Below are 24,236 nucleotides of genomic sequence, written 5' to 3'. Positions count from 1 at the left end.
GGAGGGAAATGTATTAATTTTGACTTAGAACAAAACTCATTTGCAGATCTATGTGAAGATGTAAATGATTATGCTACAAAACTCATGCAAGCTATAATACATATTGGTCCAAAATTTTTGTTCAGGTCTTTTTGATTTTATGTCTTAGTTTAAACATCTTCACATTAGAATTCTCTATTATATATCAAAGTATATTGAGAATGATATATAATACAAAGAATAATTAATTAAGTTAATGGTTAGTAAAAAATGAAAAGAAAAGAATGTGACGAGTTGTAGTAAAGGAATTTAGTGCCATAGAGAGATAATTAGATGTGATGATTATGGCCCATTCTCTTTAAGGCCCAACTACCTAAAGCCCAAACTTCAATAACCAATACCCAGTTCAGTCCAACTAACATCAATAAGCTTTTCTGCATCCTTGAACGTACACATATATGTCGATTTTTGGCATTAATTCTTTCGTAGTACTCCATACTTTAATAGACTTCTATATTAATATAATAGAAAATTAATAAATTTTCTTATGAAAGAGTGATAAAATATGGAGTATTTTATTTCTTCTCTCCTAATTCTAATAAAATATTCCCCGCATATTTATAGTATGTGAAAGACATAAAAAAGATATCGTAAATTAAATCCTAATAATTATGGATCGTAAATCAAATCTATAATAAGCTAAATAATATTATGAAAATAACTCATAATATAGAGGAATTAGTGGTGTGATAAGAAACCTAGAGATAGTGATTATTGATTCACGCCGAAAAACACGATTCGAAGATTACCATGATTTGAAATTTCCTTACACCTTCCTTTCTTTCTTGGGATTTGCCCATCCCTCTATAAATAGGAGTGTGTTGAATCACAAATCTCATTATAGTTTAATTAGTGTGCAAAGCAGGAATAATCAAACATGGTGATGATGTATGAAGTAGCAGAAGCATCGGAATACCTTGTGATAACGGGAGGATGGATCAAGGACATGAAGCTGACTAAGAAGTCGTGGGTGTTTCCTGGTCAAAGATGCACCCGAATCGACCTCTCTCCCGTGAACTACACCTTCGAGGTCCAAGCCATGAGCGCCGAGAAGCTTCCCTTCATCCTCCCCGCCGTCTTCACCATCGGCCCCCGCGCCGACGAACCCGACAGCATCCTCAAGTACGCCAAGCTCATGTCCTCCCAATCCACCACATCCAACCACGTCACCGACCTCGTCGGGGGCGTCATCGAGGGCGAGACACGTGTCCTCGCCGCGTCCATGACCATGGAGGAAATCTTCAAGGGCACCAAGGAGTTCAAGCAAGAGGTCTTCAACAAGGTCCAGGTCGAGCTCAATCAGTTTGGCCTCATCATCTACAACGCCAACGTCAAGCAGCTCGTTGATGTCCGGGGACATGAGTACTTCTCCTATCTCGGCCAGAAGGTCCAGATGGAGGCTGCTAACCAGGCCCGGATCGATGTCGCTGAGGCCAAGATGAAGGGCGAGGTAAAACTCATAATAATAGATTAATCTTTAACTTTTCATTTACTTATTCTGACTAACTAGAAATTAAATAAATAAATACAAAATAATTTAAGAAAATTAGGAAACCCTAATTAGTGGAGTAGAATAAAAAAATTAGAAAACCGTAAATAATTTAGGAAATCAAGGAATTTAGAAAATCCTAATTTCTAAGTACTTATTAATCTGATCAACAACTTTCCATCTACTTATTCTGATTAATTATTAGATCAAATAAATATAAAAACAACTTAGTCTCATTTGGTACATGGAATTGGAAGTTCCAGTGCTTGTGTAATGAAGCAGGAGTAATTGATATAAAATTGAATTTGAAGAATTTGTGCACTCATACATAATACATATCGCCTGTGTAGTGAGTGTGTATTGTGTGCAGTATGTGTAATGTATATAGTGTGTGCAATGTGAATCTTGTGTAATGATGTGAAGTGTGTGCGTTGTTATCTACTTTAAGGTTGGCTCCAAGCTCCGAGACGGCCAGACCAAGCAGAATGCAGCTAAGATCGATGCCGAGACGAAGATCATCTCCACCCAGAGGCAAGGAGAGGGGAAGAAGCAGGAATTGAAGGTGGAGACCGAGGTCAAGATTTATCAGAACCAGCAGGAGGCCATGGCTGCGGAGGCCAACGCCCAGCTGGCCATGAAGAAAGCGGGATGGGCTAAGGAGGCTGAAGTCGCGCAGGTCGAGTCCAAGAAGGCGGTGGCCATCCGCGAGGCCGAACTCCAGAGAGAGGTGGAGAGGATGAACGCACTCACAACCACGGAAAAGCTCAAGGCGGATCTCCTCACCAAAGCTACCGTTGAGTTCGAAACCAAGTCGCAGGAAGCCAACGCCGTCTTGTATGCCAAACAGAAAGCTGCGGAAGCCTATCTCTACGAGAAGCAGAAGGAATCGGAGGCCATCAAGGCTGCAGCAGAGGCTGAGCTGTATCAACGGAAGCAGAAGGTGGAAGGAGAGCTCTACGCCAAGCTGAAGGAAGCCGAAGGGCTCACTGCTCTAGCCGAGGCGCAAGGGACCTACATACGCTCCATTTTAGGCGCGTTTGGAGGAAACTACTCGGCGATGAGAGATTACTTGATGATAAATGGGGGAGTGTTTCAAGATCTTGCAAAGAGCAATGCTGAGGCCGTACGCGGGCTCCAGCCTAAGCTCAGCATCTGGACTAACGGAGATAACTCTGGTGGTAGTGATGCAATGAAGGAAGTTGGTGGAATATATAAGATGTTGCCTCCATTGTTCAAAACAGTGCAAGAACAAACTGGAATGCTTCCACCTTCATGGATGCCTCAACTACCTACCGATCAAAATTAAACTAGATGCTTGCTGCATTCTTTATTTGGAGTACTTTTCATCTTTTATTTTGTCACTTCTTTTTGTTGATTTCTTCATTGATTTTGGACTAGTTTTTATATAATTTTTTTTCATCATATCTTTAGTTTTTCCGTGTTTTTATAATTTAATAAAATAAATTATTCACATTGATGTTTTTTTTTCAATAAATTGGATAAGAGACTTTATTGAATCAACAACAATTGAGCACTGGTCGTGAATATAATTGATTCTCTTAAAAACAAATTGAAATACAGCAATTAAACGACGGTAGTTTGACACAAGGGACACGTGTTCTTGACGTTGAGCCAATTGGTGATGCAGCGCTGGTGATAATAGTGCCCGCAATCAAGTCTCACGATTTTGCGATTTTGCGCTACCAAATTCTCTTGGCAAATGACGCACACTCCATCATCATCATCTCTGTGATCACGCACTATTAATTTACTTGTGAGGTCATCTGCAACGCTGTCTCTTATCCGTCTCTTAACCATCTCTTAAATTAGTATTATTGGCTCCAATGTACTTTTTACTCCATCTCCTGCAACGCTGTCTCTTATCCGTCCCTTAACCATCTCTTAAATTACTATTCTTGGCTCCAATGTACTTTTTACTCCATCTCTTAACTAAGGGATAGAACCTGCAACCCTTCATCTCTTATTCGTCTCTTAACCATCTCTTAAATTACAATTCATTCACTTTTATTTTTTATTTTTATTTCCAACAAATTCAATTAATAAAAATACACTTCATTAAATAAAATAAAATTACAACATAAAATAAAAATACAACTTAAAATTCAAAATAATAAAAAAAACACATTACATAATTTAAAATACAATTTTATAGAAAATAAAAAAAAACTACTCTGACGGCGAATCATCCCCCGAAGGCGGTGGAGGTGCATTGAAGCCACCTGGAGGCGGAATACCAAGTTGTCTGGCCATAAACTCAATTCCGGCAAGATAGACTTGGTATTGGGGAGGCGTCATGCGGGAAGTGTCCGCCATTGTGGCGGTCATGTACATGGACATTAGGGAGTTCGAGGGTGCCCCCGAGCCCGCCTGGCTTGATTCGCCTCAGCCCCTCCTCCCTCTAGCTGCCTTGGCCGAATTTCTCCCTTGCGGCCGACGGAGCCCACGGGAGGACCCCCGGCATCATCTGTCGTGCCCTCAACCTCCTGCGAGGCAACCTCTTGTGCGGCGCTGCCCGAACCGCCCTCACTAGACGAGTATTGGCCACCCGTCGTGCGCTTCGAGGTCGAGCCCGAGCTAGACCGGACACCGCCGACCCACCTTTCCTCGTCTTTGACGACCTCCCAAACATCGACATGTTTGAATTGTATGGCGGTGTCGTCGAAGTAGACTCGCAAAGCCGACCTCAAAATGTCGGCTCCCGTGGCTCCGCTCTGGTAATGAGCCGCTGCACTCTTGTAGATGGCGCAGAATTTTTTGACATCTCTATCGACTCGGTCAAAGTGAGCGCGGAGCATCTTAAATGTGCGGCGGCGGGATCCCTTCGGCTTAATCTCGTGGTAGGCATCGATGACCTTTTCCCAGAAGCACTTCCGTGATTTTTGATTCCCGACGATGGGATCGTACAAGACTTTGATCCAGGCGTTGTACACAGCCAGCGTTTCCTTAGGGATGTACGGATGGCGACATAGATCCTCCTCCTCCTCCTCCTCGTCCGCCTCCGCCTTGGAGATTCCACCGCCTCGGCCTCCTTCCGGAGTGGGTTCAACCGAATAATCCTCCCGAATCTGGGATAATCCATGCAAATACATCGGGGCGGAGGGACGGGCGTATGCATCCACATCAAAATGGGGTGGTTGGTACCCCGCCGGCGTCGACGAACCGGAACCACCACCCAGGACATTTTATGATGAGAGGTTAGATGAAAATTGGAGAGGAAATGAAGATGATTTGGGAAGAATAGATGTGTATTTGTGTGTGAATGAGGATGAATTAAAAGTATTTATAGAGTAAAAAAATTAAAATAAAAAAATAAAAAAAAAAGAAAAAACGATTGAAAAAATGGTAATATTACCGTTTTTCGATTATTTATTTATTTTTTTAATTCGAATTAAAAAAAATGATTTATTACGTCTGCGTGACGAAGCCCACTCGCGGGCCGGCGAGTGGGCGTCACGCATGGCGCCGGAGTGTGCCATGTCGCGCGGGCGCGTGGCGAGACGGCTCGCCATCCGTCTCGGTGGGACAGGCGTCTCGGCGGGCTGGGGGAGACGGGACGCTGCAACGCTTCTCGCCGCCGTCTCGTCCCGGCGTGACGAGTTACGAGCCACCCGCGTTTGCGGGTGGCCTGATGTGCTCCGCAATCATCCTCCTCCTCCTCTCCGACGCGGCGTTTCCAATCTGAGGAAACCCTTGATTTCGATCGGAATCGCGATCATGACCGTTAGCGGTGGCGAATCGACGGCTCTGATCGCTCGGGACCAGGAAGATGGTCTCGTCGGCCGTCGCCCTGCAGCAAAGAGGAGTCGTACCAAGGCGGAGGCGTCGCGGCTGAGGAACGGTGACGGCTCAGGAATAGGAAGATCGTCTCGTCGCCACGCAGCATCGAGCAGTCGTACGAAAGCGCAGGGGAGGAGCGGTTTCTGTAGCCGGCCATCTTCTTGCACGAGAATTATGTCGAAATCGAAAGGAGAGTTTGGGATTGGAAGAAAGATTTCAATGTAAGATTTTTTGGAGAGGTGTTGGCATTTATTTATAGGGCGAACTTGCCTTGTATGAAATACTCTTTCCTTATAGACCGAGATGACGTCATTCATTCTTTTCAACTTGAATCCTGGCATTAATTTATTATTTATTTGTGAAATAAAATGTTTATTCTATGGCACATTCCTCTTTTTATATTCAGGCATAAGTAAATGATTTTATGGTTAGCAAGAAAAAACAAAAAGAAGAAGAGAAAATTAGGCAATCATGATTTGAATAAAACCTGAGAGAGCTCAATACATAATGAGTAATATACAGATTTCCATAAGGCACAATATCGCCATACATATGAACCACGTTTTGAACCAAGTGCTTCCACATTATTTTCATTTATCTGAGCACAAACTTCATCATTGAAGCAATTCAAGTTCAGAGTCTGTAACAGAGCAATATTTTTAAAATTGAGGCTCTTAATAAATTAAAGGAGACCTTGTTGCATTCTTGCCCAACAATATAATTTTGCAAAATGTAGGTAAGCTCAAGGGCACTTCTTTGCACTAGATGTTGGTCAGTTTCAGGAGGCAACTCTTTTGATACATCCAGCTGCTTATAGCAATCTGAGAGTATATCGTAATAGATAAATGCAAGCCTCTGCTTATCAATTATCATGGTCGTCAATTACCGGATAGACAGATGAAGAAACGGACTTTATGGCATCTGCAGCATTAGCAAGTATCTCTTCCTTATATTCTGACCTGTTTCTCCTTCATCCATCTGCCTAGTCTTGAAGATGGTAATCGAGAGAGGCGAGATTGGAGTTTGCCATATCGTAGGAAGAACAGAAGATTAGGGTTCTGTGTATATTCTGATATACATGATTTGTGAATACACCCTCTTAATATTGGGGAGAAAGTATGTACAAATAAAACTATTCTAGGACAAAGTCACCCTATTGTCGGATTATCAATTAGTGATCCTCCTGCCTTGGTGGATTTATTTGTTTCCTTTTTAACACCTAGTACAATCTTGCTTATTTCAAGCTTGACAGCCATTTTACGAATAGTAGATCTTTCAACTACTAACATGTCTCTAACCTTGTTACCATCAACGCAACCTTCATTTTATCTTCGTAGTTAGTCATTTGGGATATTTATGGTTTGTTAAATTTCCTTCTAAAAATATCCCAAATCAAATGTAATGTTTATTTGAATTTATGTGTTTTCAATAAAAGAATCATCCTTTGTGTTGTGCTCAACATAGTTTTTTTCATGAATGAGTATTAGACTAAAATTAAATAATTATATGTGTGATTAACAGATTAAATACTGAAATAAAGGTTTAAAAACTTAATTAATTCACATTCATTTATTCAATATCCAACAAGAACAATATACCATCAATATTAGGACCCGAATTCTAATAGAATTATTATAAGTCAAATATAATTTGTTAAAATCCATAGGAATTAGTATAGCGATAGGAAACCTAGAGATAGTGACCAAGTAATACCGAAAAACTCGATTCAAAGATTTCGATGATCTAAAATTTTCCATTTATAATCTGATAGAAATCCATGAGTTCCATCCTAAAACCAATTGGTGATAGGAGGAGAGACTCATGAGACTTATATAGTGGATTAAGCTCTTTTGTACACCGATGTGGGATATTTTTATATTCATTTTATGTTTCAATTGCCAACACCCTCCCTCAAACCAAGGTGAATCTTGGAGGGGTTGGACTTTTTTTTATGATCGATTGGACAATCGGCCCAATTTTTTTTTCGATCGGTTGGACCGCTGGCCCAAATTTTCAGTCCAGATATACTGCCGGGTCAGTCATTTTTTCGGTTTCGGCCCAGATATACTGCAGGGTCAGTTAAATTTGACCCACAGTCGGCGACCCGCTCTGATACCATGATAAATATAGGTTTTTGAGGGAATAATTTCATTATTGGTTGATAGATTTACAAAGGTTTTACACTCCACATATAGGCCATCAATTCTCCTCAATATGGTAAGCTATTAATTCCTACTCCTAATTTCATACAAGGTATAGAAAAGATACTAATCAATCACTAATCTTGTGTGCCTTGATTGTGTAGGATCTGCCGAGAATGTGGTGAGATTCTTTCCTTCCAACATAATCCACCCCTTTCCCTTCTCGGGAGTTGTTTATATATACCTCTACAAATAGGACCTTCAATTTGTGTGTTGAATCATAAATCTACTCATTCTCTTCTCGTTCTAGCTAGTTGAATTAGTGTGCAAACTAAACACGGTGAAGATGCATGAAAAAGCGCTATCATCAGAATACCTTGTGATAACGGGACGATGGATCAAGGACATGCTGCTGGCTCGGCGAATCGACCTCTCCCCGGTCAACTACACCTTCCAAGTCCAAGCCATGAGCGCCGACGAGCGCCCCGTCATCCTCCCCGCCACCTTAACCGTCGGCCCCAGCGCCGACGACCACGACAGCCTCCTCAAGTACGCCAGGCTCGTATTGTCCTCCCATGACACCACATCCACCCGCATCATCAAGCTCGTCGAGGGCGAGACCCGGGCCCCGCCGCGTCCATGACCATGGAGGACATCATTAAGGGCACCAAGCAGTTTATGCAAAAGGTCTTCGACAAGGTCCAGCTCGAGCTCGACCAGGTCGGATGTTATGGTCTTGAATCCTTTGAGTGGATTCTAACTCCAAAAGAACAACTCTACGCAAGAAATTTAGACAAAAAGAAAGTTGCAAACTAAAGGAATGGAACTGTTCTATTACTTGCTTGATGAAATGCCACAAAGGCTTACACTATTTTTAGAGAACAAAATAAGACTATGCACCTAATTAAGTGAATGGGAAACGTGTGTGATAGGATGCAGAAAGTGGAGATAGTGCATGAAGATGAAGGGGAGATATGCTAATCAATGTAACTACTTTGCTGATCATGACTTGGTCAACTACCCTAGATGAAGTCTTTTAAATGGTTGGGCCTTCGTGGGTTACGAGATGAGCGGCGTAGGCCTCTGCTTTAACTGAGTCGGGCTCAGGGGCTGTCTCAACAACTGGACTTGGGTCTGTAACATCGGCCTCCGCGTCTACAGCAACTCATAATCATATTAACCTGGTCAATAACTTTCCATTTAATTATTTAAAAAATAAATATCAAAAGAAGTTAAGAAATTTAGGAAACTCTAATTTGTAGAAGGAATGGAAATCAAAGCTAATTAATTTCAACCATGTATGCAACAAGGTTGGCTATCTCGGGCGAACTAAGTTGGAGTTGGAGGGATACCTCTACGCTAAGAAGAAGGAAGCCGAGGGGCCCAAGGCCAAGGGACCTACATATAACTATTCTCCGGTGAGGGATTACTTGATGATAAAGGGGGAGTTGTTTCAAGATCTTGCAAAAAGCAATGCCGTGGCTGATGGAGGAAGTTGGTGGGATATATAACATGTTAGCTGCGTTTATGTGGTGTAATTTTGCTTTTCTTAATTCTTCATTGTTTTAATTGTGCACTAGTTTTTATATGTAAGAGTATAATGTTTCTTTTCCATCGTATCTTCAGTTTTTTCTGGTCAATAATTCATGTCGGGAATACATTCACAAACTTACTCAGCTCCTTTGCTAGCACTCAAAAAAGGGCACATTTTTAATACTATTAGGGCATTAGCAATGCTGACCCTTCTTCGAAGCCTATCTCAGAGCCTATCTCCATTTTCTCATGCCACGTCAGAAGGCCCATCTCAGAGCTTATCTCTCTGTAATGAGAACTCATCCCAGAGTCTATCTCTGAGCCCATCTCATTTCCACATAAACACTATTTTATATTTTTCAATTATTAGTGTTAAATAAAATAATAAAATAACAAAAAAAAAAGATAACTCAATAAAAAAATAAATTCCATTAAAAAAACATCCTACATTTAAAAATATATAGAAAAAACAAACTAAAACATTGATAAAAATATTATAAACATTATGACTAGAGAGAAGTAAAATGTAAAGTGAGATAAAATAAAGTGGGATAAATGTGAATAATTAGTGCAGAATGTGGTATATATAGGGGATAAAAAATTGAATTAAAAAAAAGAAAAAAAAGGAGGAGTTCGGCGCAACCGATGTATCGGCCTTGGGAAGGAGTCCATGGTGATTGGAGAAAGGCACTTCCTCCACAATGGAGGCCTCTCAGAGCCGATGGAGAAGAGCCGATGGAGGGGTGATCGCTCTGCCCTTGTGATCGGCCCCCATTGCTAATGGCCTTAAGAGTATCCCCATTCATGCTCTTGCCAAAGAGCATGGATGTGGACCCGGACCCACTTTTATTAATTTTTTACTCTCTGCTCTTTCCCAAGAGCACAACACCCATGATTTCGCAAGGACATGCTCAAGGGTCTCACCATTCCATTATTTAATTTAAATGCTTCAATTACTAAAAACATTTCTACAATATAAAAATACATTAAAAATACTCGAACTACTATTACAAATTTTAAAAATATAAAAATTACATAATTAAATCCTAAAAAAATAAAAATTACCTACTTAAAATCTTAAAATCTTAAAAAATAAAAATTACAAACTTAAAATCCTAAAAATAAAAATTACTCACTTCGTCTCAGTTAAGATGACCGCTTTGGTTTTTCGCACGTGTTTTGTAAAAATCATAATAAATAGTTAAAGTGGAAGGAAAGTAAATTAAGAGAGATAATAATATGGAAGAGACTCTCTTCTACATTATTTTTTCTCTTACTTTACTTTTCCTTAATTTTAACTATTTATAATGATTTTTTCAAAACAGGTGTGAAAAACGAAAGGGGTCATCTTAAATGGGACAGATGGAGTACATAATTAAAGTCCTAAAAAATAAAAAATACATAATTAAAATCCTATGAATTAAAAATTACATAATTAAAGGCTAAAAAATACCCCCGTGGAAGACTAGTTCTCCGGCCCTATCCTCAATGTTTGTCGGAGACCTCGTATCATTGCCCGATGCGTTTCAAGTTGCTCGGGAGACATGTGAGACGTCTCGGCCATATTGAGTTGAGCCAAGAGGGTCCACAACGAGTTGATGGGGGGTTGAGGTGGCACAAAGGAAGCGGGAGCGGCCCGACGACGGTTGGTCATCGCATGTTTCCTTCATTGCGACCGACGTTAGGAACTGCTCGGGCCAGCGTCGGGGCTACCCAAGTTAGCTTCGGCAAGCTGGATAGCCACCTCATCCTCGCCGGCGTCGGATATGGATACCAACCTCGACCGTTTGCTGGAGGAGCTGGAGGAGGATGATACGCCTCCCTTATACTTCGGATGCACACACACCTCCTGTCAAGCGTTGAGGTACTTGAATGGTTTGTAATGTTGGGATTGGTAGGTCGCCAAGGCGGCACTGATGATGTGAAGCTCGCTCCTATCGCTCTCTGCCGATCGGTCTTCGTGGAGGTAATACCCCTGGAACTTTTGGATTTCTTCGTTGGCTCTGAAGATGGCATTGCGCACCATTCTCTCATTGCGCTCGATGGTTCCATCCGGGCGGTTTGCATTGTACCGGCGAGAGACGCGCCACCAAAACCTATCCCCGCTTTGGTTTATGCCAACCTCCGGATCTTCGGAGATTACCAAATAGGCTTTGAATAACTGATCCATCTTCCCCGGAGTGTACGGGGTGCGGACGTGAGTGTCACCGCCACGACCCTGAACACGAACACCACTAGGAGTAGGAGTAGGAGTAGCCGATCCGGGTTCGGGTGCCCACCCGTATCGCCCATCGGGGGCATCTTCGTCGTCCACCGGGTAAGGCCGGTAGCCACCTGGAATTTGAGAACCTTGGGTTTGAGGAGGGGCGAGGAGGGGCCGAGAATTGCGTTTCCGGACTAGGGAATGGTTGTGAGCCGAACCTTTCGTGGTTCCAACCGCAGGAGTCGGAGGGGTGATCGCCGGAGCCGGATATTTTTTTGTAAGAGTGAAAGATTGAGAATTGATGAGAGAATTTAGATGAGAATCGTGTAATGTGGTGGGAAATTTTTTGTGTGGAAATGAGGGTATTTATAAATGAAAATGTGAATTTTGGGGAAAAAAATTGAAAAATAAATTAAAGTGGGTAGAAAACGGATATAATTTATTGGGAAGGGGGAAAATATTTTTTTAATATAAAAATGATTTTTTAAATTAAATTTGAATTTAAAAAAAATGAAAATGCCAACGGCTATGCCGTTTTCCAATCCCGTCACGCCACGTCAGCCTGCTCAGCGGCACGGACGTGCTCGATGCATCGAGCTGCGTCGTGCCAGCGGCAAGAGCGCAGCGGCGGACAGCGCGTTGCCGCGGCAGCGGCACGGACGCCGTCCGTCCCAGCGATCACCGATGCGGATGCTCTAAGGATGTTAATTTGTGTGCCTTATTATACTACCAACACTTTCGAAATTATTCTTATTGTTGGTATTCCAACTAAAATTAAGAGACACAAATAGAAGCATCCTAAAAAATAAAAGATTAAAATAATTTGTCATCAACTTAGGGACCTTCTCTACATCCAAAATTATGGTTATTTTCAAAAAAAAAATTGCGTCTCAACTGTGTGCTTAAAAAAACAACATTTTTATAGGGTAAGGATGTTAAAATATGACAATATCATATATAGATATAAGAATCAAGATAAATATCAAAGCAAAAAATTATGTTTACTAGTATTTGGTATATAAGATTAAAATTAATATAAGGATTATGTTATTTCCTTATAAATATCTAAATTAAAATGTACATGGAGCCTCCTACTTTATAATCTTACAAGTCAAACAAAAAGATAACGCTATATAACTTAATAATCCAATCGAAAATGTTTAAACTTACATGGACCGAATTAATGGGCCAAATTTATTTTGGTGGTATTTTTGGAGCCCACAAAAACAAATGATAGATAAACAGTTGGACTATAATTAGAGTAAACTAGGGGCATGTTCGTTCCAAGCCCTAGCTAGCGCCATTGTTGAGCCCAGTTGCCGAAACGTGATGATTTTAGATACAATCTCCTATATATAATATACGGCCACTCATAAACCCTAAATCTCAATCACACAAAGCAACCCCTGTTTTATTTCAGGTGAAATGATTTGTATAGCTATCAAATTACATTCCAGGTTCTCCGATTTCAGCACCGTTGTTTTGTGCAACAGGTTTTGTTTGATAAATTATTGTGCAAGTGATGTATATTATTGAAATTTGTAACTTTGATTGTTTTCAGTTCAGATTTCAGCTCCGTTACTTAGGGTTGTTTTATGAAAAAGTTTTTGTTTGACATTTTTGTGCAGTTTGTAATTCTTCATTGAATGCCCTTGTCCAATGATGGTGTTAAATATACTTTGAGTGAATCCTTCATCATGAAAAAACTTATACAACTGAGGCTTTGAGGCATTAAGATTATTTATTTAAAGATACATTGTTTCTGGATTATGTTGTTTTATCTACTTATGATGTTTGAAGCAAGTGATGATACAAAAGACAGGGACATCAGAACTCCTTTTGGAGAAAAGATGACTAAGTCTAATGGGAATCTCTCTGATGCTCAGAATGACAATTCTTAAGTTTTGCATCCTTTTTTTGGTTTGGCATAGAATTTAAAACCCAACTGGCCATCATATTTTGGGATCATAAGGTGATTTATTTGGATATGTTGTTGTCAATATTGAAAACTGTGTAACACTAGTTGCCAACATTTGCTATTGTTACTTGGTTGCTGCAAGATCGATTTATCAATTGTCATGAAAACTTGTGTTTTATGCTTTACTTTAGTGATTGTTGTATGCAAGTGATGATTAACAGACAGGGACATCGGCATTCTATTAGGATATGATGATTTGTTGTTGGGAATCTCTCTGTTGCATACATATTTCATGTTTTACTCCATTAGAACTTGTTTGTTCTGAATTCTCTTGTATGTGTTGGCCAGTGATGCATAATATTGTAAATTATTGAGTTTTGAACATTGATTGTTTCTATGAATCATCGTAGCTGAGGCCTTATTTTCTTTTCTATTTACTCTGATCTAAATCAATTTTCTATCTTCAGTTTTCTCTTTGCCAATGATACATTTATTAAGCATATTACCAGAATGAGGATGTTGATATCTTCGATTGTCACTACCTCTGAGGCAAATCATTGTGTTTGTGTTTTCAGTGCATTTCTTATCTTTTAATAGATTAGTATAAGTTTTATTTCCTAACTGAGTATTCTGTTTATCCTCGAACATATTTAGTTGATTGTTCATTCGAAATTTTAATTCATAGGACCATGTTTTATTAATGTGAATTTTTTTCTCTGCTGCAATGGAGACTTTTGTAAACAAGTGTTAGTTGACTGGTCACTAGAAATTTACAGTTCAAACTAAGTTTTCGATATATTATATAATTCCAAATAATTCACTGTGGAACTTAAATATTCCCAATCTTAATAATTTAAAGTAGATTCAATTACAAAAATACTAGTACCTAAAAAATGGGATTTGCACTTTTTTTACTACATAATTATCCAAGTAAAAGATTGATATGCCCTTAATGATTTTAGGGGCAAAATAGTAACAAGTGGCGTCTAAAATTTGATTATCAGTCTTCTAGTTCTAGGTGCTTAAATGTGATTATCCTCACATTGGGTACTAAAAAGATACTATGAACTTTACCATTTTTGTAATCAAGTCTTTAAATTAATTCCTGATAAATGGAAAATGACTTTGCTTATGCATGATATGCTTAAAATAAATCCAACTCGTAATATAAAATCTGCCAAAATAACGAAACGATGAGATGTGTGATACAGAGTGAATGCATTTGATAATATAGATGCATATGAAATATTTTGAACAATTGTCAAGATGAAGAAACTGAATATGGCAGATTAATGAACTTAAATGTGAGTAAAAATAATTGATTTTGAAACATAAACATTTTCCAACCTTTTTGTTTTAAATATACATTTAAAAGAAAAAAATGAGAAGAAAAAGAAATGAGAATAGAAATAAGAAATAAACTACTTAGAATTTAAGGGAAATAAATTTTAAATTTACATATTCACATTAGTTAAAAGTTAAAACACAATTCTTTTATTTTCTAAATCATACAGTATATCGATCCTACTTAGATGAAATAGATCATCTATGAATGCAATAGAAAATGTCAGAGTGTAGTCCATAGATACACCAAATCGATTATTATAAAAGGTGCGAGAAGTGTGACAGCTATTCAATCACCAAAGCAATTAATGCAGTTAAAATTTGACGTAGAATTTGATGTAAAAATAGAACAAGTTTAGAGGTACAATAAGCTTTTTTAAACCAATAATTGAGACATCCTCGTCAGCGCCACGATATCCACCTAATTATTTCACGTTTCTAATTAGTGCACTGAATTTGAGTTCACTTCACACTTTTTTTGTTGTTATTATTATCACTAAAAAATAATAAATTACATACACCATCTTATAAGGTTTTAAATGAAAATACATATCTATAGTTTCAATCGTAGTACTTCTCAAACACTGAAGTTCTAACCCGAACATACAATATATGTTTATTTGAGTGGTGATTTATATTTTACGATTAAGGATGATAAAAAAAATGAAGAAATTCTAATTGATTTATTATACACTTACCTACTTTTCTATTTATGTAATTTCATTTTAAGATAATAATTTATTTTATTAAACTTTGTGCATGAAATTTTATTGAATAAAACGATTACATTGTAGTCATTTACCAAAGACAATGTAAATATCAAAATATGCATCCACGTTTGGGTTTTCTAGCTAACTGGTTTGAATATAGTTTCAAATTTCAAAATAAAGTAACACAATAATTTTGTTAAAATGCAATTTACAATTACTAAAATTATTTATAAAAAGAAATTTATAGATATACGTATATAATAATTTAACATTTGTGAGAATTAAAAGACATCAGTAAAAGTAACATGAAATAAATTAAAGTTTGACTATATGAGGTATATGTTGAATTCATCACTGGGATTTGGAAATTTAATAACATTAATACATCTAATACAAAATTAAAATTTATTTTTGGAAAAGAGTAATTTTAGGGCAATATAGATTTAATTTCGGGATAATATTACTTAGTTATCACACTGATGCAGTTCAATTTGATCATTTAAATTTTCCCAAACAAAAATTGCATATAAGGATCAATTTGGCATTTCATTTCACTGTGTGATTAACATAAGAGAGTGAATCGGTTGCAACTTGCAAATATTCTTGTTATTACACCGGGGAAATAAATTTTTTAAAAAAAGAGAAAGATTTATTGATTTATTAAGAATGGAAAGGACTCCATTATCAATAATTATTTACATTTGAAAATAAAAGAAAGGGGAAAAAATGAGATAAAGAATACATGAATTACCAATTCCAGAACTAATGGCCTTCTCTCTAAAGTCTAAACCAAATTGTCATCTTAAGCTAAAGACACCACCTTCTTCCACTTCATAATCCATGGATGAATTTCCCTCCACATTTCTTGAAACCAGACCACGAGAGGCCAATGCAGATAGCTCCGATTCATCCAGCCCCTTTGCCGACCCGAGCCGATGAGAGCTAGTGCCGTGTTTGGCCAATGCATCTTTGAATTTCTTGATCTGAAACATTTGTTACAGAACATAAATAATCATCACAATACAGATTTATGCAGAGGACAAAACACAAGGCCAATTACATTAGACTATTACCGTTGCATTAGTGCAGCTGAAGCTGCAAGCTCTCCCCTCTTCACCTCTGTATAATCTAAAGAAGGGAAGCACTCGGATGTTGAGGGCATCACACATCTCCTTGTGATTTTCATAGTTGATTTGGAGGAAAAGGGCATTAGAGTTCACTTCAGCAAGCTGGCATATCTGTTAAACCATCAAGATTAGGCCTTTATCATTATTCATTAATCATTTTCTTGAAAATGATCACAAAAAGATTGTACCTTTGGATGCAAAGTTCTGCAACCTCCACAGCCAGGGGAGTAGAAATCTAACACAACCAATCTCTCACCAGCATTCAGCAATGAATCCACTAGTTCTTGAGCTGATAGAATCTCTATCATGTTTTGATGAAGGAATTTCTCCCACCATCTCAATGATGTATGTGCCTAAATCATTATTAATAACCATCAAAATTGATAAATTGCACAGAGCTTAATGCCAATACACATAAAGGAGATAGATGCTTACATTGGGAAGGTCTGATTTGGGGAAATCAATGACAAACTTGGTAGCAGGTTTCTGATCTGACAAATGAAGGGTTTTGCCTAAACATTCACTGGGATTTGAATGAAGGGTCTGAATTGAAGAGCAAACCCTTAAAGACCCTTTTGCTCTGTTCTTGAAAGCAAGATCATTGGACCCATAAACAGAGCTTCCAGACTTCAAACAACAAGACATATCTCCAAGATTTCAACTTTTTCAACCTAATCGCATCAGAAACCAAACAAAACCAACAAACGAGCAAAAACAAGAAAGCCCACCAAAATGAAAAATCAAGAGAAGGGTGCTAGGAAACAAGGGGAAGAAATTAGGGTTCTTTGGTTGAGATGCTTGTGGCTTTGTCTGTGTTAGAAATTTGTGGGAGAAGAGATTTAGAGCATCACACTGGAGGCAGCCGAATCGGGCGGGCTATCGTCCGCCACTGTAGCCATGCGGACGATACCCGATGCATCGTTCGCGGCCTATACATCGTCCGCGTACGATGGCGTCGGAACACGCATCGTCTGCGGTATCGTCCGCCCCACTGCGGATCACGCGGACGATAGCGCGGATGATGCAACGCGTTTTCATTTTTTTTTTTTGAAATTTTTATCTATTTAAACCCTCATTTCTCTTCCATTTCTCATACCAATAATTCTCTCCTATCTCTCATTTTCCCCACACCCCAATATTTCACTCCCAATCTTTCTCATTGAAAAAAATGTGACCCGACAACAACTGGAGTATCTCGGAGGGCATTACTCGGGCCTTGACTCGGGCCTTATTCGATTGCGTTCATGAGGCTGCGGCAGAATGCATGGCAGAAATGGAGCGCGAAGCGGCGCGCTTCTGGTACAAGGACGTCATCGCCGATGTCGTGTATGCGTGCATCACCTTGCATAACATGATAGTCGAACACGAAGGTGGAAGAGTCACCGATTGGGGCGATGATGAAGGTGAATCTAGCTCTAGCACAGCGGTCTCGCCCCACGTTCGAGGATTACCGATGGGCTTCAATGAGGTTCTATCTACACAGGTCTCAATGCGCAACCAACAAGACCATGCTCAGCTCATGAACGACATGATTGAAGAAGTTTGGGACCATAACCGCCGTTGAGAATTTGTAGTTTTTTTTTATTTCGTAGTGTAATGTTTGAATTTTAATGAAATGAAGTTTTTTTTCCAATTTTTGTAGTGTTTTAAATATTTAAATAAATAAAATGCTTAGAGTGAACTATATGGCGGCCTATAGGGCATCTCACTGCAGGGGGAAGAGTAGGATGATGAAATGCTGATGTGGCAGAACATAGAATGCCCTATAAGAGCATCTCCAGTGGGCGGACATCCCACTAGGACATCCCAAAAACACCTCCTGGCACGTCACTAGGACTTCCCATCCCACTGCCACGTCACTAGGACATCCCCTGCACAATCCGCCCTTCCCATCGCCCTTCCCACTAGGACATCCCGCAATTAAAAAAAATCATACATTTACAAATAAAACAATTAACATTTACGGAAATAAAATTTGACCGAGAATACAAACGGGAAAAATTAACAACTTCATCGGAAAAAACATACATGATTCGAAAAAAAAAATTACGTACTAATAAAAAAAAACTTCATACATTATCACGTCAACCCCTCCGAGTCCAAACCTCTTCGATGATATACTGCTGAAGTCAAACATGGGCATCTGTTTGCCGCATGTCGGCAAATGCACGCAGCCGCGCGACCTCTCCATGAGGTACCCCCATATTCACATTCGCGGTGGCCACGCCGTGACTTGGACCTGCACCCGTATCATCTTCGTTGGTCCACTGAGTCAGTTCCGCAGCTTCATTTTCGACAATCATGTTGTGCATTATGATACATGCGTACATGATATCGCCGATGTTGGGAATATACCACTGCCATGCAGGACCCTTCACAACCGCCCACCGACTCTGGAGCACACCAAATGCCCGCTCCACATCCTTGCGCGCTGCTTCCTGACGGCTCGCAAAGTATGTCTTCTTTTGTCCGAGCGGATGCTTGATTGACTTCACAAAGACGGGTCAGTTTGGGTATATCCCATCCGCCAAATAGTACCCCATATTATGCTGGTTGCCGTTGGCGACGAAACTGATGGCGGGACCAACGCCATTGCACTGAGCGTTGAACAGGGGCGACGACTGGAGAACGTTGATGTCGTTGTTGGACCCGGCGACTCCAAAATAAGCATGCCATATCCACAGCCGGTAGTCAGCTACAGCTTCAAGGATCATCGTGGGATGCTTGGCTTCGAAGCCGGTAGTGTACATCCCCTTCCAGGCGGCGGGGCAGTTCTTCCACTCCCAATGCATACAATCTATGCTGCCCAACATCCCAGGGAACCCGTGCACCGACCCATGCCTATCTATCAGCATCTAGCAGTCTTCGGGGCTCGGACTCCGAAGATACCGCTCCCCGAATATCGCTCTCACGCCCGAGCAAAAATTCTGCAGACACTCGACGGCTGTCGACTCGCCAATGTGGAGGTACTCGTCAAACATGTCGGCCTCGCCTCCATACGCCAGTTGTCTGATTGCGACAGTGCACTTCTGCAAGGGCGTGAGTCCGGGTTTGCCAGCTGCATCCTCTCTGATCCTAAAATACAGGTATCTTCTCTCTAAAGCACCCACGATGTGCAGAAACAGCGGACTATGCATACTAAAGCGTCGCCGGAATAAGGCTTCCCCAAAACGCGGTTGCGGAGCGAAGTAGTCCGCATACAACCGAATATGTGCAGCAATGTGGTCACGGGGTACTTGAGTTCGACGATGGATCGGCCGAGGTACCGCCGCCTGCTGCCGCCGCTGCGACCTCTGTTGTAGCAGCCTCTCTATCGCACCTTCAACAGCGACCTCCAACTCATTCTCGCTATCACTTTCACTAGACATTCTAGATATACTTGAAATTAGAGATGTAGAGAGAGAAACTTGTTAACACAAGTGGTGCGAATGAAATAAAATTCAACGAGCCGTATATATAGAGTTTTAAAAAAAAATTAAAAACGGGACGTCCGACTGGACGCCACAATGACGGACGTCCACCCGCCCGTCGCGCCGACTTCCGAGGACACCCGACGTCCTCACGGGACGTCCGTATCCGACCCTAAACGCCACAATGGCGGACGTCCTGGTCGCCCGTCGCGACGTCCGACCGGATGTCCGACCGGACGTCCGCCATTGGAGATGCTCTAAGGCGGATTATAGGGCGCCTCACTGTGGATGCCCTTAAAGAGTAAAAGGTAAAGCGAAAGGGGAATAGTGGGGTCAAGAGTTTTGAACTTATCCATATTATTTCTTCAACTGGAGATTCTCGGGTCATTTAAGGAAATTAACTATTCCTATAACTTAGGTATGGATAAGGAGAAAATGCTGATTAATCATAGGATAAATGGATAATAAATTGGGATAAATTAGGTAGCGTTGAGATTCCGGTGGTTTGTTTATAGGATTCTCTTCTTGATTTCAGCTCCACGCCTTCAAATCTTTCTTTGACCTCATTTTCTATTTTAAATGACCGTTTATATGTAATAAGTATTTATTAAAGGCCATAAATTATTTACTAAATAATCATATTAATTACTCCAATTTAAATAAAATTTGGCGTAACAATTGAGATCGCATTGATCGAGATTAGTGTCGTTTAATCTTATTTATTTATATTATAATTTGTCAACGACATCTATTAATTAGTTTAATTAAATAGATTGATGAAAATGGGGAATATTGAAGTGAAACATAAATCATGGTTTTGATGACTCGATAAATGGCCTCGGTAAAATTTACCCTATTTCGGATTTGGTGATTCCAAACTCCTTGCAAAGCATCCCTCTACCATCTCGTCCACTGAATTTGACATCCTCTTCCGTTGTTGATGTCTTACATTGGTTTAACAACTGAAACTGAAACTGAAACTGAAACTAAAACTAAAACTATAAATATAACTATCTTACGTTCGTGTAAAAAGAGAACTAAAATCATTATATAAGTTTCATATACCTCTTCTCTGATCATTAATTGATTTTAAGATGGAACTCATGAATTTCTATCCTGATATCAAAACGAGTTATCGGTTATGAGCCAAATTTAGTTGACCACGACAGTAGAACATAAATTGAAAAAAAAAATAACTAATCCAATAATATACATCTAATTTAAAATAAAAGTATAACTATCTCATTACTAATTGGTTTTAGATTATATTCATTTGAAGCACTAATATTTATCCATCTCTCGTGTAGTTATGTGTAATATTTAAAATATTTAGCATTTCATATTCTATATACCCCAAGCATTTGGATGAGGAGGTGCATGGTGCATGCATATGATGATCCAAATTCCAAACTGTCAAGTTACACCAAACTACTCTCTGACGACAATATATTTATAGATATAGTAGTTGATAAAAAAATACTCCTACTAATAAAATTCATAAACAATTGTGCCAACTGGAAGCCAAAATCTGTGGGCTTACAAAGTGATTTTGTTACAATCTCTCACGTCACATGTGATCCGATTCAAACCAATTAATATGCTCTTATCACTGCCAAATCACCTCCAATTATTTTTGTAATTTGAAAACGAAAAGATCATGTTGTAATTAAAACAATTGAAAAATATAATGCAAAATTCGTCGACATATACAAAATTCAGCCATTGAATTTTCACCCATGACCATGAGTAAATGAAATTCAGGATGGTTTAGTAAAAACATTATGAGTTGGATATTTTGGATTTTATGATAGGTTGAGTGATACGTGAATATCTCAAGAATATCTCCAAATCTCTCTTATTTAGTTAACATATCTTTCCATATATTCGTAGTATCTTTATTTCTTATTCCCTAAGTCATTATAGTCTTATAAATAGGAGATATTGTATTCTTCTATTCCAATCAAGAAATATGAAATTATCTTTTTAGCTTTTATCGTCTTTTATCTTTTTGCAATCCTAAATCTTGGTTTGATCGACCGGCAAAGCTCCGGCGACTGCCTTTTATCGTGTTAAGGGAACTTAACCCTTAACAACTGGCGCTTTCATTGTCGAACTCATTCTTTCATGGCGAATCGTGTGGAGAGCCGCACAGAGCCGATCGTCGTGACTGCCGACGGCGGCAGTAACGTACTGAGGTCTTTTACAACGTCGTCGGGCGCTTTGATTACGCCGGCGTTGGCTTTTGAACATATACTAGCTTCGTTGACTTGCCTCGAGGCTCGGATGGACGAGTTGGAGCGACGTGCTGCAATTTCTCAGTCGCCGCCTTGGCCTGACCCCGACCCCCCTACACCGACTGGAATTTGGGCAGAGGGAACTCCGCACGCGAGAGACCCGTGATGACAGCGGCGACGGCTGTTACTCAGCAGCCGCTGCTAGGGTTTGGCGGCCCGTCGAGCCGGGGACAGCGTTATGGGGCGTCGTTCGTCGGCGACGAAGTTCTGTCGGCGTGGAAGCTCATCAACGCGTCTCAGTCTGACGACGAGGATCTGTACTCCTACGACAACGAAGAGGCAAACATCACAGCCGATTCAGTTTCCGACGACGATCGGGAACCGGTTTCTACTGAAGATGACGACGACGAAACAGACGTGGACGTGGATGACGATGCACCGACGCCGCGCGATTTCGTGTCAGCGAGTGATGTACTCGCGATTCAGGCGATGTCGGTGTCTCCACCGATGACTCATCCGGGTGAGATGACGATTAATTACGTGGTTTGTGATTACGCGGAGGAGTACTGTGACGTTGATGGTGTGGACGCTTACGATTTTGATGATGAATTGGAGCCAAAGCGTGTGATCTTAATTAACATGTCTACGGCGGCGGGCGGCGGCGATGACAAGAAGAGGAAGCAAGATCATGTGATTGATCGCGACGACGATCCGAAGCAGAAAACAAAAAAGGTATATCTCCTAGAGATTGGGAAGAAGCACAGCAATGTCCAAAAAGCTCTAGAAGAAATAGCAGAAGCTAAAAGAAATGTAGCAGCTGCAAGAGATAAATTAGCTGCTTTACTCCACAACTTTGATACGGAGGAATTTGATACGGATGAAGGGAGACGTTCAGCTATTCGTTGTGCGTTTGATCCAGGGGGAGACATCTCGCAACAATTGTTGGCTTTCAACTCTCATCGTTGCTTCGTGGTTTCCACCTTGAGGACAAGGTGAATTTGAACCGTGGGGGAGTTGATACTTGAATATCTCAAGAATATCCTCAAATCTCTCTTATTTAGTTAACATATCTTTCCATATATTCGTAGTATCTTTATTTCTTATTCCCTAATTCATTATAGTCTTATAAATAGGAGATATTGTATTCTTCTATTCCAATCAAGAAATATGAAATTATCTTTTTAGCTTTTATCGTCTTTTATCTTTTTGCAATCCTAAATCTTGGTTTGATCGACCGGCAAAGCTCCGGCGACTGCCTTTTATCGTGTTAAGGGAACTTAACCCTTAACAACTGGCGCTTTCATTGTCGAACTCATTCTTTCATGGCGAATCGTGTGGAGAGCCGCACAGAGCCGATCGTCGTGACTGCCGACGGCGGCAGTAACGTACTGAGGTCTTTTACAACGTCGTCGGGCGCTTTGATTACGCCGGCGTTGGCTTTTGAACATATACTAGCTTCGTTGACTTGCCTCGAGGCTCGGATGGACGAGTTGGAGCGACGTGCTGCAATTTCTCAGTCGCCGCCTTGGCCTGACCCCGACCCCCCTACACCGACTGGAATTTGGGCAGAGGGAACTCCGCACGCGAGAGACCCGTGATGACAGCGGCGACGGCTGTTACTCAGCAGCCGCTGCTAGGGTTTGGCGGCCCGTCGAGCCGGGGACAGCGTTATGGGGCGTCGTTCGTCGGCGACGAAGTTCTGTCGGCGTGGAAGCTCATCAACGCGTCTCAGTCTGACGACGAGGATCTGTACTCCTACGACAACGAAGAGGCAAACATCACAGCCGATTCAGTTTCCGACGACGATCGGGAACCGGTTTCTACTGAAGATGACGACGACGAAACAGACGTGGACGTGGATGACGATGCACCGACGCCGCGCGATTTCGTGTCAGCGAGTGATGTACTCGCGATTCAGGCGATGTCGGTGTCTCCACCGATGACTCATCCGGGTGAGATGACGATTAATTACGTGGTTTGTGATTACGCGGAGGAGTACTGTGACGTTGATGGTGTGGACGCTTACGATTTTGATGATGAATTGGAGCCAAAGCGTGTGATCTTAATTAACATGTCTACGGCGGCGGGCGGCGGCGATGACAAGAAGAGGAAGCAAGATCATGTGATTGATCGCGACGACGATCCGAAGCAGAAAACAAAAAAGGTATATCTCCTAGAGATTGGGAAGAAGCACAGCAATGTCCAAAAAGCTCTAGAAGAAATAGCAGAAGCTAAAAGAAATGTAGCAGCTGCAAGAGATAAATTAGCTGCTTTACTCCACAACTTTGAT

The 24,236-nt window shown here is 40.5% G+C and overlaps 2 protein-coding genes and 2 non-coding genes across 4 annotated transcripts; 3 read left to right on the top strand and 1 right to left on the bottom strand.

Annotated features, from left to right (window-relative positions):
* The first annotated feature begins 914 nt into the window (after window positions 1-914).
* LOC121761377 (flotillin-like protein 3) lies at window positions 915-2,884 on the top strand. The gene is made up of 2 exons (XM_042157035.1): window positions 915-1,489; window positions 1,977-2,884. The coding sequence occupies exons 1-2, from the start codon at window positions 917-919 to the stop codon at window positions 2,832-2,834; spliced, it is 1,431 nt and encodes a 476-aa protein (XP_042012969.1). The 5' UTR covers window positions 915-916; the 3' UTR covers window positions 2,835-2,884.
* A 10,115-nt stretch (window positions 2,885-12,999) lies between these two features.
* LOC121763166 lies at window positions 13,000-13,088 on the top strand. The gene has a single exon (XR_006042407.1). It is a non-coding gene; the product is annotated as a small nucleolar RNA R44/J54/Z268 family (small nucleolar RNA).
* A 233-nt stretch (window positions 13,089-13,321) lies between these two features.
* On the top strand, window positions 13,322-13,405 carry LOC121763167. The gene has a single exon (XR_006042408.1). It is a non-coding gene; the product is annotated as a small nucleolar RNA R44/J54/Z268 family (small nucleolar RNA).
* A 2,397-nt stretch (window positions 13,406-15,802) lies between these two features.
* Window positions 15,803-17,100, bottom strand: LOC121760169 (thioredoxin-like 1-2, chloroplastic). Its single transcript, XM_042155790.1, has 4 exons — window positions 16,738-17,100; window positions 16,491-16,655; window positions 16,249-16,413; window positions 15,803-16,158 (listed from the first exon to the last, which is right to left on the bottom strand). The coding sequence occupies exons 1-4, from the start codon at window positions 16,945-16,947 to the stop codon at window positions 15,973-15,975; spliced, it is 726 nt and encodes a 241-aa protein (XP_042011724.1). The 5' UTR covers window positions 16,948-17,100; the 3' UTR covers window positions 15,803-15,972.
* Window positions 17,101-24,236: the final 7,136 nt, after the last annotated feature.

The sequence above is a fragment of the Salvia splendens genome, chromosome 13 (assembly GCF_004379255.2).
Source record: "Salvia splendens isolate huo1 chromosome 13, SspV2, whole genome shotgun sequence".
Lineage (NCBI taxonomy): Eukaryota > Viridiplantae > Streptophyta > Magnoliopsida > Lamiales > Lamiaceae > Salvia > Salvia splendens.
The sequence above is the reverse complement of the archived record's forward strand: the minus strand, read 5'-3'. Positions and strand labels throughout refer to the sequence as shown.